The sequence below is a fragment of the Myxocyprinus asiaticus genome, chromosome 34 (genome assembly GCF_019703515.2).
Source record: "Myxocyprinus asiaticus isolate MX2 ecotype Aquarium Trade chromosome 34, UBuf_Myxa_2, whole genome shotgun sequence".
NCBI classification, from domain to species: domain Eukaryota; kingdom Metazoa; phylum Chordata; class Actinopteri; order Cypriniformes; family Catostomidae; genus Myxocyprinus; species Myxocyprinus asiaticus.
In genome coordinates, this window is record NC_059377.1 from 39,866,862 (window position 1) to 39,890,904 (window position 24,043).

The 24,043-nt window shown below is 37.5% G+C and overlaps 1 protein-coding gene across 2 annotated transcripts; it reads left to right on the top strand.

The window, feature by feature from the left end:
- The first annotated feature begins 1,134 nt into the window (after positions 1 to 1,134).
- Positions 1,135 to 15,600, top strand: LOC127425543 (ribonuclease ZC3H12A-like). Of its 2 annotated transcripts, none has more exons than XM_051671653.1 (6): positions 1,135 to 1,317; positions 2,292 to 2,869; positions 9,729 to 9,868; positions 12,564 to 12,798; positions 12,899 to 12,999; positions 13,433 to 15,600. In XM_051671653.1, exons 2-6 carry the CDS (start codon positions 2,331 to 2,333, stop codon positions 14,380 to 14,382), a joined length of 1,965 nt encoding a protein of 654 aa, XP_051527613.1. In that variant the 5' UTR covers positions 1,135 to 1,317; positions 2,292 to 2,330; the 3' UTR covers positions 14,383 to 15,600. The 2 variants fall into 2 exon arrangements, with proteins under 2 accessions (XP_051527613.1, XP_051527614.1); XM_051671654.1 differs by having other exon boundaries at positions 2,324 to 2,869.
- Positions 15,601 to 24,043: the final 8,443 nt, after the last annotated feature.

Genomic DNA, 24,043 nt, shown 5'->3' on the forward strand with positions numbered 1-24,043 from the left:
TTGAGTTGCCACAGTATGCAATAGACTGGCATGTCTTAAGGTCAATATTAGGTCAAAAATGGCAAAAAAGAAACAGCTTTCTCTAGAAACTCGTCAGTCAGTCATTGTTTTGAGGAATGAAGGCTATACAATGCTTGAAATTCCCAAAAAACTGATGATTTCATACAAAGGTGTACACTACAGTCTTCAAAGACAAAGGACAACTGACTCTAACAAGGACAGAAAGAGATGTGGAAGGCCAGATGTACAAATAAACAAGAGGATAAGTACATCAGAGTCTCTAGTTTGAGAAATAGACGCCTCACATGTCCTCAGCTGACAGCTTCATTGAATTCTACCCGCTCAACACCAGTTTCATGTACAACAGTAAAGAGAAGACTCAGGGGTGCAGGCCTTATGGGAAGAATTGCAAAGAAAAAGCCACTTTTGAAACAGAAAAACAAAAAGAAAAGGTTAGAGTGGGCAAAGAAACACAGACACTGGACAACAGATAATTGGAAAAGAGTGTTCTGGATCTTAACCCCATTGAGCTTTTGTGGGATCAGTTAGACTGTAAGGTGCGTGAGAATGCCCGACAAGACAGCCACATCTATGGCAAGTGCTACAGGAAGTGTGGGGTGAAATGTCACCTGAGTATCTGGACAAACTGACCGCTAGAATGCCAAGAATCTGCAAAGATGTCATTGCTGCACGTGTTTTATGTTATTAATGTCCTGACTATACATTGTGATCAGTTGAATGTCACTTTGGTGAATAAAAGTACCAATTTCTTTCCATAAGAGCAAAATCTGAACATTATTCCAAACTTTTGGCTGCCAGTGTGTGTGTGTGTGTGTGTGTGTGTGTGTGTGTGTGTGTGTGTGTGTGTATATATATATATATATATATATTTTTATATATATATAAAAATTAGCTAACAGCATAGAGGTTAACAAATAAATAAATAAATAATTAAACAAATAAATAAAAAAATAAGACCCTTACTATCGTTGTTTTCATAAAATAAAACGTATCATGTATGTGTAAAATAATAATAATAATAATAATAATAATAATATTTTACAAATTATAATCCAAATGGGATTACAAAAGGTAGAAATGTTTTTATCAGAAGGAACCAGTGGATCATGTGACGTGCGTGACTTCCTAGTTTAGCGTTCCTAACATAAAGGTGTGTCGATTCAATATACTCCGTATTTTGCTGTTTTGAGCTCAATAGGGACGAAGCCAATCAACTTGGTTAACTTTATCAACTAAGTTACAAAGAGACAGCAGCTCAAACGTTGACACACACAGAGCACAGATGTTGAACTAAAGGTTAGTATGGCTTTTATCCTGCATTTAACTTCATACGACTTGTACAGAAAGGGAAGAAAACAGTAGTTTCGGTGGGCTAAATTGACATTTGTAATACTATTAAGATGTTTAATAGCTACTTATATTGTGTTTTAATGTAGAGATGTTGTTTAAAACATTTAGAAACAAAGTGGTTAGGTTAAAAAGGGCATAAAGTGTAGTTCAAAGCGCGTTCATGCGCTGGTATGCGGGAGCGCGCAGCAAATATAGAGAATAAAAGACTTTGGTTATAATGATTATAATCGGATGTTTTATAATCTAAAATGTATCTTTCTGTTCAACATATAATGTAATGTAATTCGAGTTTAGGTTTATTTGATGGCAAATGTTTGTTTGGCTACAGATGTCAGTGAGAAGAGATTAAAATAATTTATTTATTGAATAAATATATGTGTTTATTTGATTTGAAAGGTTTGGTTGTTGATGTTAGTGAAAATAGATTAAATAAAAATGTACTTATTTAATAAAAAATAAGTAAAAAATAATTTGAGTCTTTTAACTTGATTTTATTATTATAGCACATACTTAAATGGCTTCTGATCCATCATTTCATGTTAAAATTATTCAAACAAATCCATTTGATGTTTTATGTGTTGTCATATTGTGACTAATATGAGTATTTGTAATTTTTGGGACAAAGTGGAAAAAGCAAACATGAATAAGTGTTATTAAGCCCTGTAATGACTGAGGTTCGTTCATTGATTTATACAGGTATTGTGTAAAATATAGTTATTTCAACTGAATGAATGGGAATAAATATGTAATGATGACTGAGGCTGCTTTCTAACATCCTCCTTTTTTGTTCCATTAAAGTACGAGAGTCATAAATAATGACAAATGTTCTATTTTGAGTGACCTATCCCTTAAGAAGATTAGAAATGTCATTGTTATCTGAGGTTGTAAATAAATGACTCAACATGATTATTTTTAAACAGGTGACTGACAAGGAAGTTTTTTTTTTTCCCAGTGAAGAGATGAGTGCTGATATTAGCACCATCCCCACGTTACCACTTTTCTTGGATTCTGTTTGGTCTAAACAAGCCAACGCATCTCGCAGCTCTTACCAAAACCACACCAACACATGGGTAACAGCACCCACTGCTGTATGCGACCCTCCTGTTTCCTGCATTGACAGAATGGACCCACCCCAGCCCTGCCCGACTCCAGATGAGGCCTCTGAAGTGGGGTCTGAGTTTCAGGCACAGCTCGATTTGTTCCTCAAACTGGGGTTTTCCCTAATGCAAGTTCGAGCTGCTTTTCTGAAACTCGGTCTCAATGCAGACACCAACAAAGTTCTGGGGGAGCTGATACAGGCTGGTGGGGAATCAGAGGACAAATTGGAACCCACAGCCTCCCCGGTGCTGGTTCCACGTGGGGACGGTACCAGTAAAACCCGGAATTCCCAAACACACAGTCATATCGCTCCACCAATGTCTACGGCACTGGAAGAGCTGGAAGAAGATGATGATGCCCTCAGACCAATTGTTATTGATGGGAGTAATGTAGCAATGAGGTGAGTTTACTGTACAAATGATACATAAAAAGTGATGAAGTATGTAGTCTTTTTAGAGAAATGCCTGTCCAGTATATGTATTTTTCTGCATACTGTTGTAATTAGTTCTGAAATCTTCCTCTTTCATCCTTTTGGGGTGATATTGTTATTTTACCTTTATACATTTTGGTAGAATGCAATTTTTATTGTAGAACGGGGTATTAGTGGTTGATATGGCTATATTATGTTAATTGTATATTATGTTATGTTAGTAAATTGGTAAATGACGTGATGCTTATTTTTTTTCTTTTTGGTCCGGATTTATTAAGTTATTAAAAAATGCAATTTACACAACAATTACTTGAATACACCTCTACTACGATGAACATGTTTCAATTTCAAAAAGGTCATTTAGATTTTATTTCTGGCTGGTGAAGTAAAAAATGATGGTGTAACAATTCAAAAACAGTAAAACAATTATAATATATGTGTGTGTATATGTATGTGTGTGTGTGTGTGTGTGTGTGTGTGTGTGTGTGTGTATATTATATAATACACACACACACACACACACATATATATATCTTGTGAAAATCCCAGGAAATCAGCAGTCACAGAAATACTCAAACCAGCCCATCTGGCACCAACAATCATCCATGCGATTATCTAATCAGCCAATCATGTGGTTGCAGTGCATAAAATCATGCAGATACAGGTCAGGAGCTTCAGTTAATGTTCACATCAACCATCAGAATGGGGAAAAAATGTGATCTCAGTGATTTGGACCATGGCATGATTGTTGGTGCCAGATGGGCTGGTTGTAGTGTTTCTGTAACTGCTGATCTCCTGGGATTTTCACACACATCAGTCTCTAGAGTTTACTCTGAATGGTGCCAAAAACAAAAAACATCCAGTGAGCAGCAGTTCTGTGGATAGAAACGCCTTGTTGATGAAAGAGATCAACAGAGAATGGCCAGACTGGATTGAAATGACAAAGTCTACGGTAACTCAGATAACCACTCTGTACAATTGTGGTGAGAAGAATATAATATCAGAATGCTATTCTAAGATGCGGGTTGGCGCTGTTTTGGTGGCATGAGGGGGACCTGGACAATATTAGGCAGGTGGTTTTAATGTTGTGGCTGATCGGTGTGTGTATACATATATATATATACACTACCGGTCAAAAGTTTTGAAACACTCATTCTTTATTATAATTTTTTTTCACATTTTTGAATAATAGTAAAGTCATCAAAACTATGGAATAACATAAATGGAACTATGGGAATTATGTTGTGACTAAACAAAATCCAAAATAAATCATAACTGTGTTATATTTTAGCATCTTCAATGTAGTCACCCTTTGCCTAGAATTTGCAGACATGTACTCTTGACATTTTCTCAACCAACCTCTTGAGGTATCTTCCTGGGATGCTTTTTAAACAGTATTGAAGGAGTTCCCATCTATGTTGGGCACTTATTGGCTGCTTTTCTTTATTATTTGGTCCAAGTCATCAATTTCAAAAACTTTTTTTTTTTTTTATTAAATTTTAGTTTTATAATGAAATAAATTAGTATGGTGGCACAATTATATTTTTGTCTACAAAACTAATTTCAAACATTTAAGCATACGCCTTCAGATCAAAAGATTTTTAAGATCATGAGAAACATTTCAGTCAAGTGTTTCAAAACTTTTGACCGGTAGTGTATATATGTAAAAAAAAAAAAGGTTCCATTAACACGTTAGTTAACATGAATTAACAATGAACAATACTTATTAAGCATGTATTACATTTACAATTATTCATTTGGCAGACGCTTTTATCCTAAGCGACTTACAATAGAGGAATAGTACATCATAAGTAATTCATCTTAAGGAAACAGTGGTATGAAATGTGCTGCATTACAAAGTTTCACTTGCTTCAGAATAGTAGTATCCAAGACAGATTAGAGTGCAACAAGAATATATATCATTTTTTTTTTTGTATTTTTTATGAGTGCATGGTCAAGTGCTCATTGAAAAGATGTGTATTTAGCCATTTTTGGAAGACAGAGAGTGAGTCAGCTTTACGGATGGAGTTGGGAAGGTCATTTCACCATCGTGGTACGATGAAGCCAAAAGTCCAAGAAAGTGTTTTGGTGCCTCTTTGTGTTGGTACAACAAGGCGCCTCTCATTAGCCGACCGCAGGCTTCTAGTGGGTGCGTAGCTCTGCATAAATGATTTTAGGTATGCTGGAGCAGACCCAGTGACTGTTCTGTATGCCAGCATCAGAGCCTTGAGTTTGATAAGTGCATCAACTGGCAGCCAGTGAAGAGAGACAAGGAGTGGCGTAAAATGCGCTCTCTTTGGTTCATTAAAGACCAGACGTGCTGATAATCTTAGTTAATATTAATGTTAATTTCAACAAATAGTACATTTTTAAATCAAAAGTCGAATTTGTAAAAATTAGTTCCTCAACCGAAAATCAGTTCCTCAATACTGAGCATTTCGAAAAACTCTATCCATTACCGCTTACTTAAAACGAAACCGAAAACGAGTTTTCAAATGAAAACGGATTAGTGTGGATGTGCAAATATTCCATTAGGTATTTTTACATTAGGGAAAAGTGTTTCTTTAGTGTACAAAAGATGCATAATGTTTTAAAATCTTTTCATTTGTTTTTTTAGAACAGTTGTGCCTAGTATGTTACTAAGACAACGGACAAACAGTGGCTATTCGTTGGAGAAAACAAGACTTGTGTTATTTCCTGAAGGCTTTCTTGGAATCTTTTCAAACAAATTCATTTCAACTGTCATACTAGAAATCAGGGTGTTACTTGAAGATGTTTCAGATATGTTTACAAGAACATATTGTGATAGTTCTTATCTATTTAACATCACCTTTTCGAAACCTTTCCATACCCTTTAATAACCCTCTCTTTTAGTTTTCTCCTGCATTTGCAAGTGGAGTCCAGATTTGCACCTGCAGGCTCTTGTAGCTGTCATCACTCCAGTATGCAAATACTCTAATATGCAAATCGCAGCCGTTTTCCTTCCCTTACTATCCTGAAGGAGAATGTCTTTAAGAGGAATGCCGTGTATCAGAACAGGCCAGACAACATTGCAACATTGTGTCTGGTTGGAGGGTTCTAGTGCTCTGCCTGTCTTTGTTTTTTTGTGTTTCTATAAATCATGTTCTTTTAATTATCAGTTAAGGATTGCCAGTTTTCTCACACCCACTAATATCTGTTTGTTTTCTGCATTATAAATAGATAGTTTCTTGGATTTGGACTGTCCTCTCATCCAATTTTATTTACGCTAGTGATAGACCGATATATCAGCCAGGCCGATTAATTGGCCGATATTTGGCCATTTTACGATTATCAGCATCGGCCGATGTGCTCGCTGGGCCGATTAACAGAAGGGTTATCATTCCCTTGTGTCAGTTCTAAAATCTACCAAAACATTTGTCAATGGATAGTCAACACTTTCTGTTTTCATGTAAATTTTAGCATATATTGCATAAAATAAGTGTTTGTTTCACTTTAGAAATTTTGTGCACATCTGATTTGCTGCTGTTTATGTTTATCAACATTTCTATTGGCCATTCTGTTCACTAGATATTGGTATCGGCATTTGCCATTGAAAACCCATATCGGTCGACCACTAATTTACACCAAATACTTTGTTGATGTATTTCGATACACTTTAAAATTCCCCTTATTAAGCAAAAATAAAAATGTGTAACTGGGACATTAGCCTTATATGCAGTCTTTTAATGTATCTGTAATTAAATTTGTATTTAAATAAAGGCAGAGGCTAAGTGTAAAAAGCAAAAAAAGCATCTTCTTTGCACCAAGTGCAAATAGCGTTAGATGCTAGGGTGCAAAGAATGGCAGATACTCTTATACCCCTGTTTAAATACTAACTTACAGGATAGTGGCATCACTGCAGCATTTTTATTGTTTATTTGGAGTCCCACAGACACCCTACTACACCAACCCCTAACCCTACCTTCCAATAATTAACCATGGTTTTACTACAGTAACCATAGTATCACCATGGTATTTTTCTAGAAAAATCATAGTAACCACAAAATTAAACATGGTTATTATTAACTACTATTAATAACATGTTACTGTAGAAACACCATGGTTAGTACACCAAAACACATGGTTACTACAATATTACTACAGTAAAACAATGGTCAACTCCCCGACCTTCACTGTGACCAAATCACTGTGAGGAATTTCTTTTATGTATTACTATAAATAGTGTTATAGGAAATATTAAGAATAGAGACATGGGAAAAAGTATTTCAAGGGGTGAGATTTGAACCCGGAACACATACCGTCATTATACCCAGAGCTACTACAGCTGCACATGGGGGCGCAGTTTGTTGTAAAATCCTGTGTTTCCACCAGACTATTGGAGCGCAAATAGTCATTTAGTTACCCAATCTCTTAATCCACTAAATGTCTACCAAATGTCTACGTTAACCAATTTAATGTCTCTTCCCCATTGCGAAAAATTAAAATATGCCTGCTTTCATTTGATAAGCAGTTGATCCCAAATAAATCTGTCATGGCTGTCTTGAGTTTGGTCTGAGCAGTGGTGAGCAGAGTTAGTGTAAATAGCCTCTGCCAACAAGATGGGATATTTGCACTTAGTGAAAATAAACACTCCGTTAAATAAATGTAACATTCTTGAGGTTTCCAAACGTTTCTTTCACGCCATTGAAAGTACATATTTAAGTAACAAAAAAGCATCTCTTTTTGACAAAATAAATCTCATATGCAGTCCCCATTAAATGTGCTTATATTGGATAAAATATTGAAGGAATGTTCTGAGTTCAATGCAACTTAAGCTCAATAAACAGCATTTATGACAATGTTGATTGGTGCAAAAATTATTTCGACTTCTGCCTTGTTTACTAAAACAACAACAAACAAAACAACGAGAAATTGCGGTTACAGTGAGGCACTTACAGTGGAAGAAAATGGGGCCAGTATATAAATGTTAAAATGCAACGGGTCAGAATTATAGCCACAAGACATAAACATTATGCATTTAAACATGATTTTAGTGTGATAAAATCGCTTATTAACCTTATCTATGAAATTTGTATCCAATATTACAATTTCGTTGCCATGATGATGTAACGCTGTTAAACCCTGTAATGTCAGTAATCCCTAAATTTGATCACATTATAACTATCTTAAAGGATTAGTTCACCCAAAAATTAAAATTCAGTTATTGTTTATTCACCCCTGTGTTGTTATAACCTCATATAACTTACTTTCTTTTTCTTAACACAAAGGGAGAAATTGTGAAAACATTTTGTGCTCAGTGATGTCATACAATGGCAGTTTATGGTGACCACCTGTTCAAGCTTCAAAAGGTCACAAAAGTATAAATCAGAAGTCTAATAAATTATTCCATGAGACTCATGATTGTTATGAAAGCATACGATAAGGTTTGGTGAAAAACAAACCAAAATCGAATGTATTATATAGTGAAACTTTTGACCGTCCATTAATCTCCTGTGCGCGTTCATGATAGGCCATGAGAGCGACAGTTCACGCAGCGCCCTCACGACATTGGGACGTTCAAGCAAAAACTTTTGTTTATCTAAAAACAGGTCCACCACAGCGATAGTGACAGCAGAACACAACACAGCTGCACACAAAACAGAGAACAGAACTTACTAAACATGTCTGAAGAGTTTGTAGTTGAAGAATTGATGCATTTCTATGCCTAGCCTTATTTTTTTGAATGGAGTATTCGGAAATCAAACAGAAACATGGAGGAGGCTACAGACCGTGTCCTAACCTGACGACAAACAACACACGATAAAAGGTATATTTTCTATAGTAATCAGAGTTTTTGACCTAACCAGCAGTGACAAGCGACAGTACATTCTATCGATCACTTGTTTTCTATTTTTGGCATCACGCGGGTAATGCCATCCACTGTGAACTGGCATCGGTCAAAAAAAAGAAAATAAGGCTGGGCACAGAAATGCATCAATTCTTCGACTACAAACTCTTCAGACATGTTTAGTAAGTTCTGTTCTCTGTTTTGTGTGCAGCTGTGTTGTGTTCTGTTGTCCTCCACATCGATAGTGACCTGTTTTTAGATAAACAAAACTAGTTTTCGCTTGAATGTCCTAATGTCGCGAGGGTGCTGCGTGAACTGTTGCCCTCGTGCCCTATCATGAACGCACAGAGGAGATCAACGGTCAGTGAACATTTTCATTAAATAATACATTAGATTTAAATAACAACACAAGGGTGAGTAAACAATGAGTGAATGTTCATTTTTGGGTGAATCATCCCTTTAACACATATATTGTTTATGCTTGTGCCTAAACGTTTTTGAAACAGTGTGTATTTGAATGCTGATCGACTGGCCCCATTCAATTCCATTTTAAGTGCCTCGCTGGTTTTTGCTGTCAGATGAGCTTAACTTGTATTAAACTTAAAACATTCCTTTAAACTCATAATTTTTAACTTTTTAAATAATTTTAAATAATTTGGTATGTCCCTGGGTGCTTCTAACGTGGCTGCTTAACAAATATTACACTTTTCCTTTCTCTAATCTAAATTGTTCAGACAAAAAATGTAAAATATGTTTTCTTACAATACTGTTGTAATCTACTTATTAATATACATCCTGTTTGGCATCCTGTTCATCTTTTTTCGTTGTGTAAATAATCAAGATACATTAAATTAAGTGCTTGAGCTTGACCAGAGTATATTTCTGAAAGTATAGAAATACGTCCTTAGATTATAACACAGGCATAGTAATTTTTTTTAAGTTACAGAGCTCAAAAGGTACTGCATTAACAAACATTTATTAATGATACTGACTGAACCTCTACCTAATTCTGTCTTTTAGCCACGGGAACAAGGACGTTTTCTCCTGTCTAGGAATTCAACTAGCAGTGAATTTTTTCCTGGAGCGAGGTCACGTTGACATCACAGTGTTTGTACCTTCCTGGAGAAAAGAGCAGCCGCGGCCAGACGTACCCATTACAGGTGAGGAGAAGGGAATACACCGGGTGTCAGAAACAATTCCTGCTTTCTTAAAAGATCTGCAGTCCTGGAAAAAAAGAAAAAAGAATCAAACAAATGGCACAGACTAGCAGACATGCTAAATTATACACCACTTGAGCATGTCTTCTGTATGAACGTTGAACAAAAGTACACACGTTAATTGCATATATCAGTATTTGCTGAAAAAAACGAATGAAGATAATTAGACTACATTATTGTAGTAAATAAGTGAATCATTAAATAGACATTTCAAAAAGTGGCTTTAGAAGTAAATAAATTTGTTTTATTTCCATATCATCGAAAAATCGAAATGGAAAATCTTATTTCAGAGAATAGAATTCCATAAACTGGCCATTTGGGGAAAACCCCACATTTTATTTGTGTAGCTATCAGAAAGAAGCATGTCGTAATAATATAATTTTTGAAACCTTCATTGCTTCCTTGAAACATAATGAAGGCTGCATTGCAACACTATGAAAAATGCTTTGCTTATGGTGACTGCTTTGTTCGGCAGGTAAGATGTTCCACCTTGTTTGATCTGTATGTTTGCCAGATATTCCAAAATTTGACCTAGCTTGGGCAAAAAATGCTTCCTTGTGTTTTTTATGATAATCCTGGCAACCAACAGATGTAACAGTTGTAATGCTGATTTGTCTCAGCAGTTGACATTTTACTACGCAAACATTGCATAACTGTGGTGGAATTCTTTCTTCCCCTAAAATAAACTGTTGATGTGTTAATATTGGCACACGTCCTATGGAAAGCAGAAACAAATTAAAATGCTGTGAATATTTTTACCTTAAGCAGTTTTTTCCCAATTGGCCAGAAAGTGTAGCTGACTACCAAAAACTGAAGGCGTTATTTGATTTCAACAGAATAGACAATAAGTATTGTGACTAGGGCTGTTAATCAATTTAAAAAATGTAACTGAATTACATGATACACTGTTTAATGAATCACATTAATCACAAATAGTGACATACTGTATATCAATATTTGCTGAGAAAATGATAATTCAAAGACATTGCATTGATGTGGCAGACGAGTAAAGTATTGAATAGACATTAAAAACAATGGCTTTAGATAGTCACTAGCCTACGGTCCACAGCAGGGTCGGACCGGCCACAGGGAGAGCTGGGCCGGCTGCAAAACCACCCCCCTGCTTAACAACTTTTTAGCAACTTTTCTCCCCAATTCGGAATTCCCAATGTGCTCCAAGTCCTCCTGGTGGTGTAGTGACTCGCCTCAATCTGGGTGGCTGAGGACGAATATCAGTTGTCTCTGAGTCTGAGACCGTAGATCCACGCATCTTATCACGTGGCTTGTTGAGTGCGTTACCGCGGATATATAGCGTGTGTGGAGGCTTCACGCTTCTCTCCAGGGTATCCATCGAAAGCGAGAACCACATTATAGCGACCACGAGGAGGTTAACCCAACGTGACTCTACCCACCCTAGCAACCGGGCCAATTTGGTTGCTTAGGAAGCCTGACTGGAGTCTCTCAGCATGCCCTGGATTCGAACTCCAGGGGTGGTAGTCAGCGCCTTTACTCGCTATGCTACCCAGGCCCCCAGTACACATTATTATTAATATTTTATTTTTATTAATTGTACTAAATTAAAGTTACATTCCAGGTTCAATTGTGGTATAATGTTGATTAACCACAAAATATAATTCGACCTGTCCCTCCTCTTCTTTAAAAAAAAGCAAACATTAAGCCCTTACAAAAAATCTGGAGTTCTGACAAACTTGCTGCAAATATACATTTTCACATGCAAATTAGCTTGCGATTCACCACAAATGTTTGGCAGAAGCTTTTAGCTCTTCACTGGTAGTGGTGAACCTGCAGCAAACCTTTGGCGACAGTGTAGAGTTGCGAAAGCTCATTTGCATGTGAAAATAATGAGTGGCAAATTTTCCAGAACTCTCGATTTTTGTATGGGAGGTAACAGTGAGGCACTTACAATAGAAGTGAATGGGGCCAATTTTTTGAGGATTTAAAGGCAGAAATGTGAAACTTATAATTTTTATAAAAGCACTTGCATTAATTCTTCTGTTAAAACCCGTTTATTATTTGAGCTGTAAAGTTGTTTAAATTGTCGTTTACTGAGATTACAGGGTTTACTGCATTACGTTGTCATGACAAAGAAGTTGTTGTTTACGTCTTGTGGCTGTACTTTTGAAACAGTGAGTATTCTAACGTTTATGGATTATGAATAATCATTACCATTTATGGATTGGCCCCATTCACTTTTATTGTAAGTGCCAAAATACATTTTACACCACGTTTTATGCCACAAATGCTATCGATTGAGCTTAACTTGTACCTTGAACTTGTTAACTTGAACCCAGAAAATTCCTTTAAAGCGTTAAAGGAACAGATCACCCAAAAATGGACTTAAATTGCGGGTTGTTTCTAACCATAATCGTATGCCTTTTTTAAGCTTTAGAGTGATGCACTATCCACTGCCATTGTGTTGAAAATACAGCCCGTGATATTTATTAAAACATCTCCTTTTGTGTTCCACATAAGAAAGAACTTCATATGGGTGTGAAACGACATGCAATTGACTGAATTTCCATTTTTGGGTGAACTGTTTATTTAAATTGACAGCTAATTGTGGCATAATTTACATAACTCATAATATTTATTTAGTTATTTATATATTTTTATTTAGATCAACACATTCTGCGGGAATTGGAGCGCAGGAAACTCTTGGTGTTCACGCCGTCCAGAAGGGTGGCCGGAAAACGTGTGGTTTGCTATGACGACCGTTTTATCGTGAAGCTGGCGTATGATTCTGATGGCATCATTGTATCCAATGACACGTACCGAGATCTGCAGGGAGAACGTCCTGAGTGGAAGCGATTCATCGAGGAGAGGCTTCTAATGTACTCATTCGTCAATGATAAGTAAATGACATTGCACTCTTGTCTAGGATGCATTAGTCATAAATGCCTATTGATTTTTTGTGATAGACAATTTGATCACAATGACGTTGCTTTTGCATAGATTTATGCCTCCGGATGACCCTTTGGGTAGACATGGTCCTACCCTTGACAACTTTCTGAGAAAGACTCCACGTGTAGCTAAGAAACAGCCATGTCCTTACGGTGAGAACAGTTTTTTTTTTTACTTCTAGAATGATCGACACTGGAAGCTACGAGAAGAGCTCTCGCAATCACATGTTGGTGCAATTACACTTGAAATGTCCAAGTTTTTTTTTTGCACAAACTTGTTGTGTCCATGCCAGCTTGAATGCATATTGTCATTAAAGTAAAAGGTCACACCAAATACGAAGAAACTCTGAGATGCATGTAAATTTTTACTATCCAACTTTTCAGTTAAATTGTTTGGCTGATAATATAATTTGTTATTAAAAAAGGGCATTAGCAAAATGGAAACATTTTCAGTAGTGGTCTCAGACTTTTGGACCCCACTGTATATATTTTGTCTTTACTGACCATACGAGTATTATTTAAAAATTAAAATAACCAATTTAAATTTAGTGAACAGGAATTAAACTCTTCTCTATTTTCAATGCAGGGAAGAAGTGTACTTATGGAATCAAATGCAAGTTCCACCACCCAGAGCGAACCAAGCAATCCCAGCGTGCCCTAGCTGACGAGCTGAGAGACAAGGCCAAAATTTCAGCCACACCACACAAACCACATTCGGCTTCTCTTGGTCCCAGTCAAAGTCCATCTCTAGAGGACGTTATGGAACAGAAACTATCTCTAGACCCATCTGGATCTCTCAAAAAGTGTTACGCCAGTGAAAACGTACTTGTCATCAAAGGCGTCCCCCAGCCAACTCAGAAGAAGTTTACCTCAAAGAGAGACCGCAGTAGTCGCCATTCCCCAACAAGTCTGGATTCTTTTCCAAACAGTTCACAGATGCGTTTGGATTCTGGCTTGGGTTCTTATGAATGTCATTCCCCTGAAGCCCCCCAGTTTGACCGCTATTGTGGAACTGACCACAAGAAGTCCAAAACATCTACCAGTGGGCAGCATCGCTACGTTCCAACCAATAGCCAACCCTGCAGTTGCTGCTCCTTCCAATCCCTGAATTCCAATGGAGCCAATCAGCACCACAGCATGGGCTCCAACTCGCCAAACCCAGAACATATGGGTTACGGTCAACCCCGTTACCACTCATATGGAGGAGGTCCAATTTACCCACCAGCCAACATGTCGCAGTATTCATTTCCACACAGTAGGGGGCCTCCGACCCACCAAGGCTACTGGTCCGACCATTATGGTGGCTATCCACCAGCGTCCCACAGTGCCATGCAGGGAGAGCGAGGACATGGACACTGGTCCCATTCCAACCCTAATCCTCAATGGTCCGAAAGGGAGCAAGTGAGGAAGAAGTTGCTCGCAATTTTCAATGCACGTTTGGTGGACAGGGCCATGGATATGTTCCCCTATCTCCTCGACCCTCAAAGACTTGCCGCAGAGATTTTGACCCTTCAGTCTCAGGATAGGGCTTTATAAGTATCTATTTTTAAGACTTATCCAAAAGACTTGAAAATAATAAGAGTAAACTTTTGGCACAGAGTGTGCCCTAACAAGGTATGACTAATTTAAGCGTTTTGTTCCAGCTTCAACCAAAACGAAGAATTTTTTAGGTAGATTGGTTCTATTTTGTCCAAAATTTTGCTTTACATAGTTGCATTTTGAACATTAATAATATTCTTATTGGCTGTGATTTCTATTTCACTTTGTGCAGCATGTAGCTTTTAACAATGAGAGAAAAATTAGTTTTTGAAATATTTACAAAAACTTGCATGCCTAAGATGCCGCTTACCTGGTGCCAAAGTAAACACAATGCAGTAAAGTTCAGTAGGACACACTGATGTTCCAAATGTTTTCAAAAAGATTTTTACAAATGAGACGATGGCATATTTTAGTTACATTTTAAACAATGGACTGACTGTTGGACACAAACGGTCACTGTTGTTACAAATGGACCCGATCCAAGCCATTTAAAAAGTTGATATTTTTATTGTGTTTTCTTCTATAACTATTGTAAATTCACCATTGGTTGTATTAACTAACAGGGTGTTTTCCTTGTTGCTATAGTTCTCAAGAGTTTAATATTCAGGTTCGTCATAATTATGACAAAAAGTGTTATCGTCATATATGATGATGGCATTATACATTTATATTTACAGATATATTTGTGGGAAAACATATTTTGTGTATGTCTGAGTGTTATTAATTGTGGTTCTGTGTTTGATTTGCAGTACCATGTAGATTAAATGTGTTGGCACTGTGTGCCTTAACTGACATTTGTTATGCAGAACAGAAAAGTACACACCCTTTGGTGTATGTTCCCATTTTCATAAGTGCTAACTTATAAAATGTCCTAAAGAATGCAATCATCACCAATGCAACTTGATTCAATTCAGAAAGTTCTCATGTGTAAATAGCAAAAGCTAAAAACATGCACATATCAGAAGTTGTGCTGGCATTACAGTATAGATAAGAGACAAAGAGACTTTGTCATGGAACGTTTGGTGCCTCTGTTAGTTTGTATTGATTGAAGATGTTTGGATTTTTGTTGGGAGTCGGCAATATTGAGTAGGCAATATTTTGCCAATGTTTTAAGCAGCTTTTGTAATTTCAAATCATAATGTGCTCTCCACTCACTGAAATACTCTTTACTTTTTTGTGCTGTTTCATATTAGGAAAATAAAATATGTACCAATATCAGACTTGAACATTTTTCTGGTAACACAATGATTCGATGTGACCTTTTATAATAGTGTACATCTTTATCTGAGCAAGTTAGTGTCTTATCTTAGTTATTCCTATGTGCAAGTGTGTGAACATACGTTTATAACAAGCTAGCGGAGACCTAACCTTCAAAAGCATTCATGCTGGAGGCGACTGTGTCATCTATGAAGAATGCAATCACTGTTCCTTTCTAGAAACCACCTTATGTATTTGATTTATGTATCACAAATAGGTAGGTTTCACACCACCTGTGCAAAGAAACCACACACCGCACAATAGACTCTTTTCCCCATTAATTCTTAATGCATAGTGTCTGTATGTAAATAAATGTAACTGTTGAAGTTTTCAAATGGGTAATTCCTGTATTTTTAATTTAGTAATCAATTTAAGGTTTTTCCTGTGTCTTTAATATACACTCACCGACCACTTTATTAGGTACACCTACTTATTCATGGGATTATCTAACCAGCCAATCATGTGGCAGCAGTGCAATGCATAAAATCATACAAATACAGGTCAGGGGCTTCACTTAATCTTCACATCAACCATCACAATGGGGAAAAAATTTGATCTCAGTGATTTGGACCATGGCATGATTGTTAGTGCCAGACGGGCTGTTTTGAGTATTTCTGTAACTGCTGATCTCCTCGGATTTTCACGCACAAGTCTCTAGAATTTACTCCGAATGGTGCCAAAAACAAAAAACATCCAGTGAGCGGCAGTTTTGCAGACAGAAATTGCTTGTTGATGAGAGAGGTCAACGGAGAATGGCCAGACTGGGTCGAGCTGACAGAAAGGCTACAGTAACTCGGATAACCACTCTGTACAATTGTAGTGACATCTCAGAATGCACAACACGTCGAACCTTGAAGCGGATGGGCTACAACAGCAGAAGACCACGTCGGGTTCTTTATTAGGACCATTGTGTTCCTAATAAAGTGCTCAGTGATGGTACTTTCCATGTACTTGAATTTTGTAATATCCTTTTAACAGCAGCAAGTTCCATAATGATATTATCCAGCAGGAAGTGACATTTTTGGAAGTTTCCCTCATGAGATCAGGTTGCTCAATCTCACTGAGCAATGACTAACTTTAGTTCTTTATTTCCATCATGTTAGGCATTCTGTTAAGGTACTTGGCAATTTGCAAATGATTAATTTACGAGTAGAGAAGTTGGTCAGTTTGGGTCCCTTCAGAGTTTTACTCTTCATGATACTCTTCACTAAAAGTTTTACTGGTTTGCATTACAAGCAGAGAAAACCACCTCATGCATCAGTGCAAACGTAAAAAAAAAAAAAAAAAGCCTTTAAGAAGAGCGTTAGATGTCATAATGAGATTGGATTTATCAGAGGAAGTGACTCTTTTTTCTTCTTTGTTGTTGAAAGTGGATGAAATAGAAAAAACAAATGTTTTTATTTGAGTAAACAATCTGCTCTAGAGCTATGATGTCTTTAATTTGAGCATTTCTGTAAGTAATTCACATGTGACGGGGCATGTGCTTGAGGAGTAATAGAAGTCATGCACAAGAATGATGATTAGACTGATGCAGCATTTTTCTAAAGGGTTTGGTGGTTTAGACAGATGCAGCATTGACAGAGATCTTGTCTCTAGTTCACATGGTCAGTGGACTTCCCCAAATGTGCAATCAACTGTTTCTGTCTTTTTGTCTTGTATTAGGGACAAACTTGACAGACAGAAGTCTTAAGCACAATCAAAAATACCACAGTGGAATCGAACAGACTTTCCTGTTGGTTTCACTTCCCCTGGTTTACCACCTCACAAAATGTCCCAGGTACTAAGATTTGTGTCATTCATTGTCGTCACATAAAACCAAGTTTGAATAATCATTACCATTACCATCATTGCCAGTGTGCAAATTATATAACGTCTTACATGGTGGGTCAGCTTTTTAAAAAGGAACTTATATTGGTAATTTTCAAGCCTCTTTTGAGGTCTGTATCATGCAACCTAAATTGTGTGTGGGGGTGTTGGTGGAACTGCTGTGCGTTGAACATACACCTTTCATGGTTGCGCACCATCTCTGTGTCAACAACTCCGTCTCCCACTGAAATTGTTTAGATGCAACTATGAACATGGATTGGGGAACATGGGGTGGGGAACGCCACGAGCTGGGGCCCCTGGGAGTTGTGTGCCTCTGGGCTTTGGCCCGTGTAAGCCTGTGCGTCAATGCGCCCCTGTTCAAAATAGATACAGTGAATGTTGACTGAGGCTAACATTCTGCCTAACATCTCTTTTTGTGTTCCACAGATGAAAGAAATAGGCTATTTGGAAAACATCAGGGAGAGGATGGCCACATTCCCTAATCCGTTTTCTAATGTTATCGTTTTCTGAAGTATGTGGTTATGGAGAGCATTTTCAAAAGTCTGCATTATCGGTGCCGATGTCGTGTCGAATTCTGACTCCTAGTATGGTAGGTTTAAGTCCAAAATACACTTCGGTTTTGACGTGAACGCTTAGCGTCTGCATAAAGTCAAATGATAGCCTTATATTTGAAGTATACTTCATTTGACTGTGCGCGCATACACCAACTGCCTGCTACGACTGCTGTGAGAGATTGGACTATTTATCTTCAAGGGTTTAGACCCATAAAGATGACTTTATAATCCTTCAGACTGGATTTATTCAAATAAAGACCTCACACAAGCGCTTTTGATGTGCACATCCACTGTTGATTTCACATTATTCTCCTGTTTTTTTAGCGGCGTTTACATCTTCTTGCACTTTTTTGTGAAAGCAACGGTTCAATTGTGAGTGTTGCCACCTTGTGGACCAACTAATTAGTGCAAATAATTCCAGGTGCATGCACATACTGTGCTTCAGAGTATGCGCGGTTAGAAAAAGGCCAAAGTATACTTCGGTCAGACACGAATGCTTGCCGTCTGCATACAGGATGCGTGACGCAAATTTCATCATCAGCAGAATGCTTAAGCACTGATCGGCCGCAGCCTGATTTTTCTAACCAGGCGTCTTTAAATGCTCAGAATGCACTAACTAGTGGGTTCACAAGGTGGTGACACTCACATTTGAGCCATTGCTGTCAGAATGCACTAGAAGAAGATGTAATTGCTGGTAAACAATAGGAGACGAATGTGGAAACAACAACAGTGGATATGCACGTCAAGAACACGTGTGTGAGGAGGTCAGGAGATACCTGCATTTGAATAATTTGACTCTGAAGGAATGTAAAAACATCTTTATGTGTCTAAACTCCTGAGGAGAAATAGTCCAGTATCTCATAGCAGATACATACGGCAACCGCCTGTGAATGCACACACAGTCTACTAAAGTATACATCGACAGGCACGTGTTCACTGTACGCAGATGCAGAGCGTTCGCGTGAAAATCAAAGTATACTTTGGGCTAAAATCAGATTTTGTCACATCACTGGGTGTAAATGGTGCAAAATCAATGCATGGTCAATTTAAACAAAAACATATTAGTGTGGATGTGGACTAAATGATTACAGAATTTTCCTTTTTGGGTTCTATTCTTTGAAGATGTTAAGTTAGAGTTTAAATAATGGTTCTAGGGGTACCAAAACCCACATACTAACACAAAGAACTAAGAGTGTTAACGTACTAAGTAATATGAACACAACTAATTATTTTTACTTTAAGATATTTGATGTTTGGCCAGGGCTAGGGGGCCAAAAAGACCATTTTGTTTGCATGAGGTGAGCCACACAAAACTTACCATCAAAATAAGTCGAAAGTTGAAATTAATTTTTAAACATTTAAATCCTTGGATCTTCCCGTGGAAACTCATGATAGTTTATGTGTTTTACTCTGGTTGTGGTAGATACCAAATGTCAGTATTGCCACTATATGACACTGATGCCACCTACATTTCCTGTCTTATTGGGCGGCCATTTTTTTAGCACAGAACGCGTATCTTCTCATGCTCATCGCAGAGGGGGTGCATCAGTGTTTCCTCATCAGATATCCTTGATCCTTATCATAGCTCAATATGGTTTAGTAGGCCTACTTTTACAGTAATCACAATATTGTGGTGGAGGGAATTTTCAGAAATGTCATTTCCCGCTCTCTCTTTTTCTCTCTTTTCCATTCACAACATGGATGCAGTTGGAAAAGCCCAAAAAATACAGATAAAGAGAGGTGTGCTATGACTTCTCCAAGCAATTTGATTGCAGATTGATGAAACTGGCAATCCCATAGATTTACAGCAAAAGAGTGTTCATAGACATATTGCCTAGCAACCACCCTATACACCATAGCAACCACATTTCTTCACAAAATGTAGAAAACTAGCTTAAATAATTGTTTCTCTCTCTCTGTCTCTCAGAATGCACTACTCCTGCCTACCAAAACAATTATTGTCAGAAGTCGCAAAATGGGACACAAACCAACAAACCAAATGTGAGGACAAAGTAATTACGGTACATCTTTGACATTTTACTCCCTCAAACACACCTACGCACATAATTACAGGCAAAACTGTCACTGTCAAGCAACTAGAATTAAGACATCATCGCTTGCCAGTGTCAAATCAAGCCATCAACTATTTGTCGATGTACCCTGCATGCCCTGTCACTGCACCACAAAATGGTTTGATATGACTTAAATATTGACTCATGGCTTTATTTTCTGCACACAGATGTAAAGTCTGTGCCTGCCTGGACGTGAAATAAACACGGCAGGATCACATCTGTGCAAAAGCAACACTGGTGTTTTGTTTGTGGCTTCTAGATTTAATCTTTTGCTTGATTTTGATCTCCAGTCAAAATATGGTGTCAAATAGAGCGAATAATCTGGTTATTGCCTAAACATGAAATAATAATAAGAAGTCATTCAGGTATACTCAAGTGCACATAGACATGAAAGAGTCTGTCGGGCTCAGATTTGTGATTCATACCTGTTGCCTTTAGCTTAACCTATCAGCTATGGGGGATTAACCTGAATCAACAAATGTCCTACACTCAAATCCATACTTCAAGGAAATATCATTCAAAGAATTTAAACCTCAAACTAAAAAACTGTTCAAAGTGAAAAAACAAAACAGGTTGCAGAAGTGCAAAAACAACATTTTAAGTACCAAGGAATTATTTTGAAATATGTTCAGAGTTATTCACCCTAGTTTGGATGCAACCCTCTCATTATTAATTCTCTCACAAAATCTGTGTTGTTTCTGGCATATCGTTTAATATGCATCAACACGGTCAGATGCAAAAATGATGTGTATTGTCACTTATTATAAATATTGTCAAATCTTATTCATCTTCACTTAAGAATGAATTGAGACCACAGGATGGTTTTAAATGTACCAGACTGACTATAGCCTGTGTGGTCTTGACAAGAACTTATGACCCAGGACATATTAGAAATGTTTCTTTTAAAGAATTGCTGCATGTTTTTCTAAAGTCTATATATACGTACTATACTGTATATACTGTATACCGATCAGCCACAACATTAAAACCACCTGCCTAATTTTGTGCAGGTCCCCCTCGTGCTGCCAAAACAGCACCAACCCGCATCTCAGAATAGCATTCTGAAATAATATTCTTCTCACCACAATTGTACAGAGGAGTTATCTGAGTTACAGTAGACTTTGTCAGTTCGATCCAGTCTGGCCATTCTCCGTTGACCTCTCTCATCAACAAGGCATTTCCATCCACAGAACTGCCGCTCACTGTATGTTTTTTTTTTGTTTGTTTTTGGCACCATTCAATGTAAATTCTAGAGACTGTTGTGTGAAAATCTCAGGAGATCAGCAGTCACAGAAATACTCAAACCAGCCCATCTGGCACCAACAATCATCCATGCGATTATCTAATCAGCCAATCGTGTGGCAGCAGTGCAGTGCATAAAATCATGCATATACGGGTCAGGAGCTTAAGTTAATGTTCACATCAACCATCAGAATGGGGACATTTCATCTCAATGATTTAGACCGTGGCATGATTGTTGGTGCCAGACCAATTGTAACTGCTGACCTCCTGGGATTTTCACACACAACAGTCTCTAGAATTTACTCAGAATGGTGACAAAAACAAAAAAACATCCAGTGAGCGGCAGTTCTGTGGACAGAAATGCCTTGTTGATGAGAAAGGTCAACAGAGAATCTGCAATGGTGGCTGGATGCTGCATATGTGTCAAGAGGTATGGGCGAAGAGGATATCTAATGCCTCCCAACAGCCAGCTGTCACCAAAGCCACCCTCTTTAGCCACCTGGTAAATTGCAGAATTGGCCCACATAAAAGAGTCATGTGTGCTTCAAGGCCATTTTGCCACAATGTCAGTGAAGACCCCTGGTAATCACACACTACTTGAACATTAATGGCTGGATAGCCCTTCCTTCAAATGTACAAGGGCTCATTCACCACGGGATGCTGGTGCTGATGATGACGAAGATGCTGCTGCTGATGACGGCATCAAGGCATAATGCATCCTGCAGGAGCAGAAGTCAGATAACATTTAATTCAGAATATGTTTAGTTGCTTTTTTCTTTTTAAATACAGTTTGGCTCATCTGACTGACATGTGTTAATAAGCATTTTGTGTAATTGCCTACCTTGGTCTATGTTTCCCCTCCCCCTGCAAACATTAATTGAAAGACAACTGCAAACAAGAAGCATACATTTGTTTTCTGTAACAAAGCCAATTGAGAATATTCCATATTCTATTATATTCTACTTCTGTGAACACTTCACAGTCAACACAAAACCACTTACACAGACATGTAATCCCATACAGAGATCAGCGATATGGCCATACACGTATATTTCTACAATTATTGTTCATTCATTTGGGCATATTGGCTATATAAAATTACACTGTGATTTGGGAAATTATGTTTTACATTTATGAAAGTGTAATATTTTGAAATGTGAATGAATGAATTTTACACTTACATAGCGCTTTTCTGATACTACACTCAAAGCACTGCAGATATGTTGCATATGCTGTATGTACAGTACAGATAACTTTTTATATCATTGAAAATCACTAACATACATATTATGTTTTACATATACGCATTCATAATGGCATAAATAATGCCTTCGGAGGGCACTTCAAAGGGAGACCAGTTGTGACAGTCACGCTGGAATATCGTTTCATACAGAATTTCCAATAAAAATAACTTAAAAAGTAAATTATGTGATATTTGAGCACCACAACTTTAAACCTTCCCAATCTCTGAAAGTGCATGGTGAAGTCTTTGAAAGGAATAGGGCATAGGGGTGATAACTCTGAATAGAACACACCACAGCTGCCGTGAAATCAATGACGTCAACACCACAAACTAACAAGGAACTATGCTTCTAACCACAGGCAGAGAGCTTTAGTTCCGGGAAATGCCAAATCATTGAACTATGTTGGTAATGATGGAATTTGCAGGTTGATGTGGGTTGGCACTGTTTTGGCAGCACAAGGGGGACCTACACAATATTAGGCAGGTGGTTTTAATGTTGTGGCTGATTGCTGTATATATATATGCTGTATATATACAATTGAGAGTATGATCATGATTTGAAGCTCAATAACACTTCCTTAATGGAGCTTCAATCATGATTGCCAAGGAGACTGTAGATGGCAAGATTTATAGTGAAAAAGGAGTAACATTGTGGTCTGATTTCACCCAAAACCAATCTTATTGGTTGAAAAGACATGGATTAAACCACTTGCGTTGTACAGATGACCTTTATGCTGCCTTTATGTAATTTTGGAGCTTGGAAGTTTTGAACCCCATTATCTTGCATTGTATGGATATAAACGCATTATACATCTATGAAAAAAATCTTTGTTTGTGTTCTGCAGAAGAAAGAAAGTCGTACGAGTTAGAGATGGCATAAGGGTGAGTAAATGATGAGAGAATGAACCATTACTTTAAGGGCTTGGCCAACAACATTTTTGTATGAATGTAACTCTTCAAGGAATAGTTAACCCAAAAATTATAATTCTCTCTTGATTTATTCACCTTTAAGCCATCCCAGATCTGTATGTCTTTCCTTCTTCAGCAGAACCGAAATTAAGATTTTTATAAGCACATTTCAGCTCTGTATGTCATACAATGCAAGTGAATGGGTGCTAGTTGTTTGACGGTCCAAACGTCATATTTAGGCAGCATAAAAGTAAACCACAGGACTCCAATCGATCAACTAATGCCTTCTGAAGCAAATCGATAATTAAAATGTTTTTAACTTTAAATTGTTGCTTCCGGTTGCTATTTGAAATGACCTAACTCTCGCGTGACGTTCGTTCCTCTGTTGTAAACAAAGCGCGCGCTTCCGAATTATTGCGTGAATGCACCATTGCGCTTATATCATTTGACATCTTCATGAGCGTCGACTGCTAGCAGGAAGTTAATAAAGTTTAAATTGTCGATTTATTTTTTACAAAAATCTATCAGTTTTCCTCAGAAGACATTAATTGATC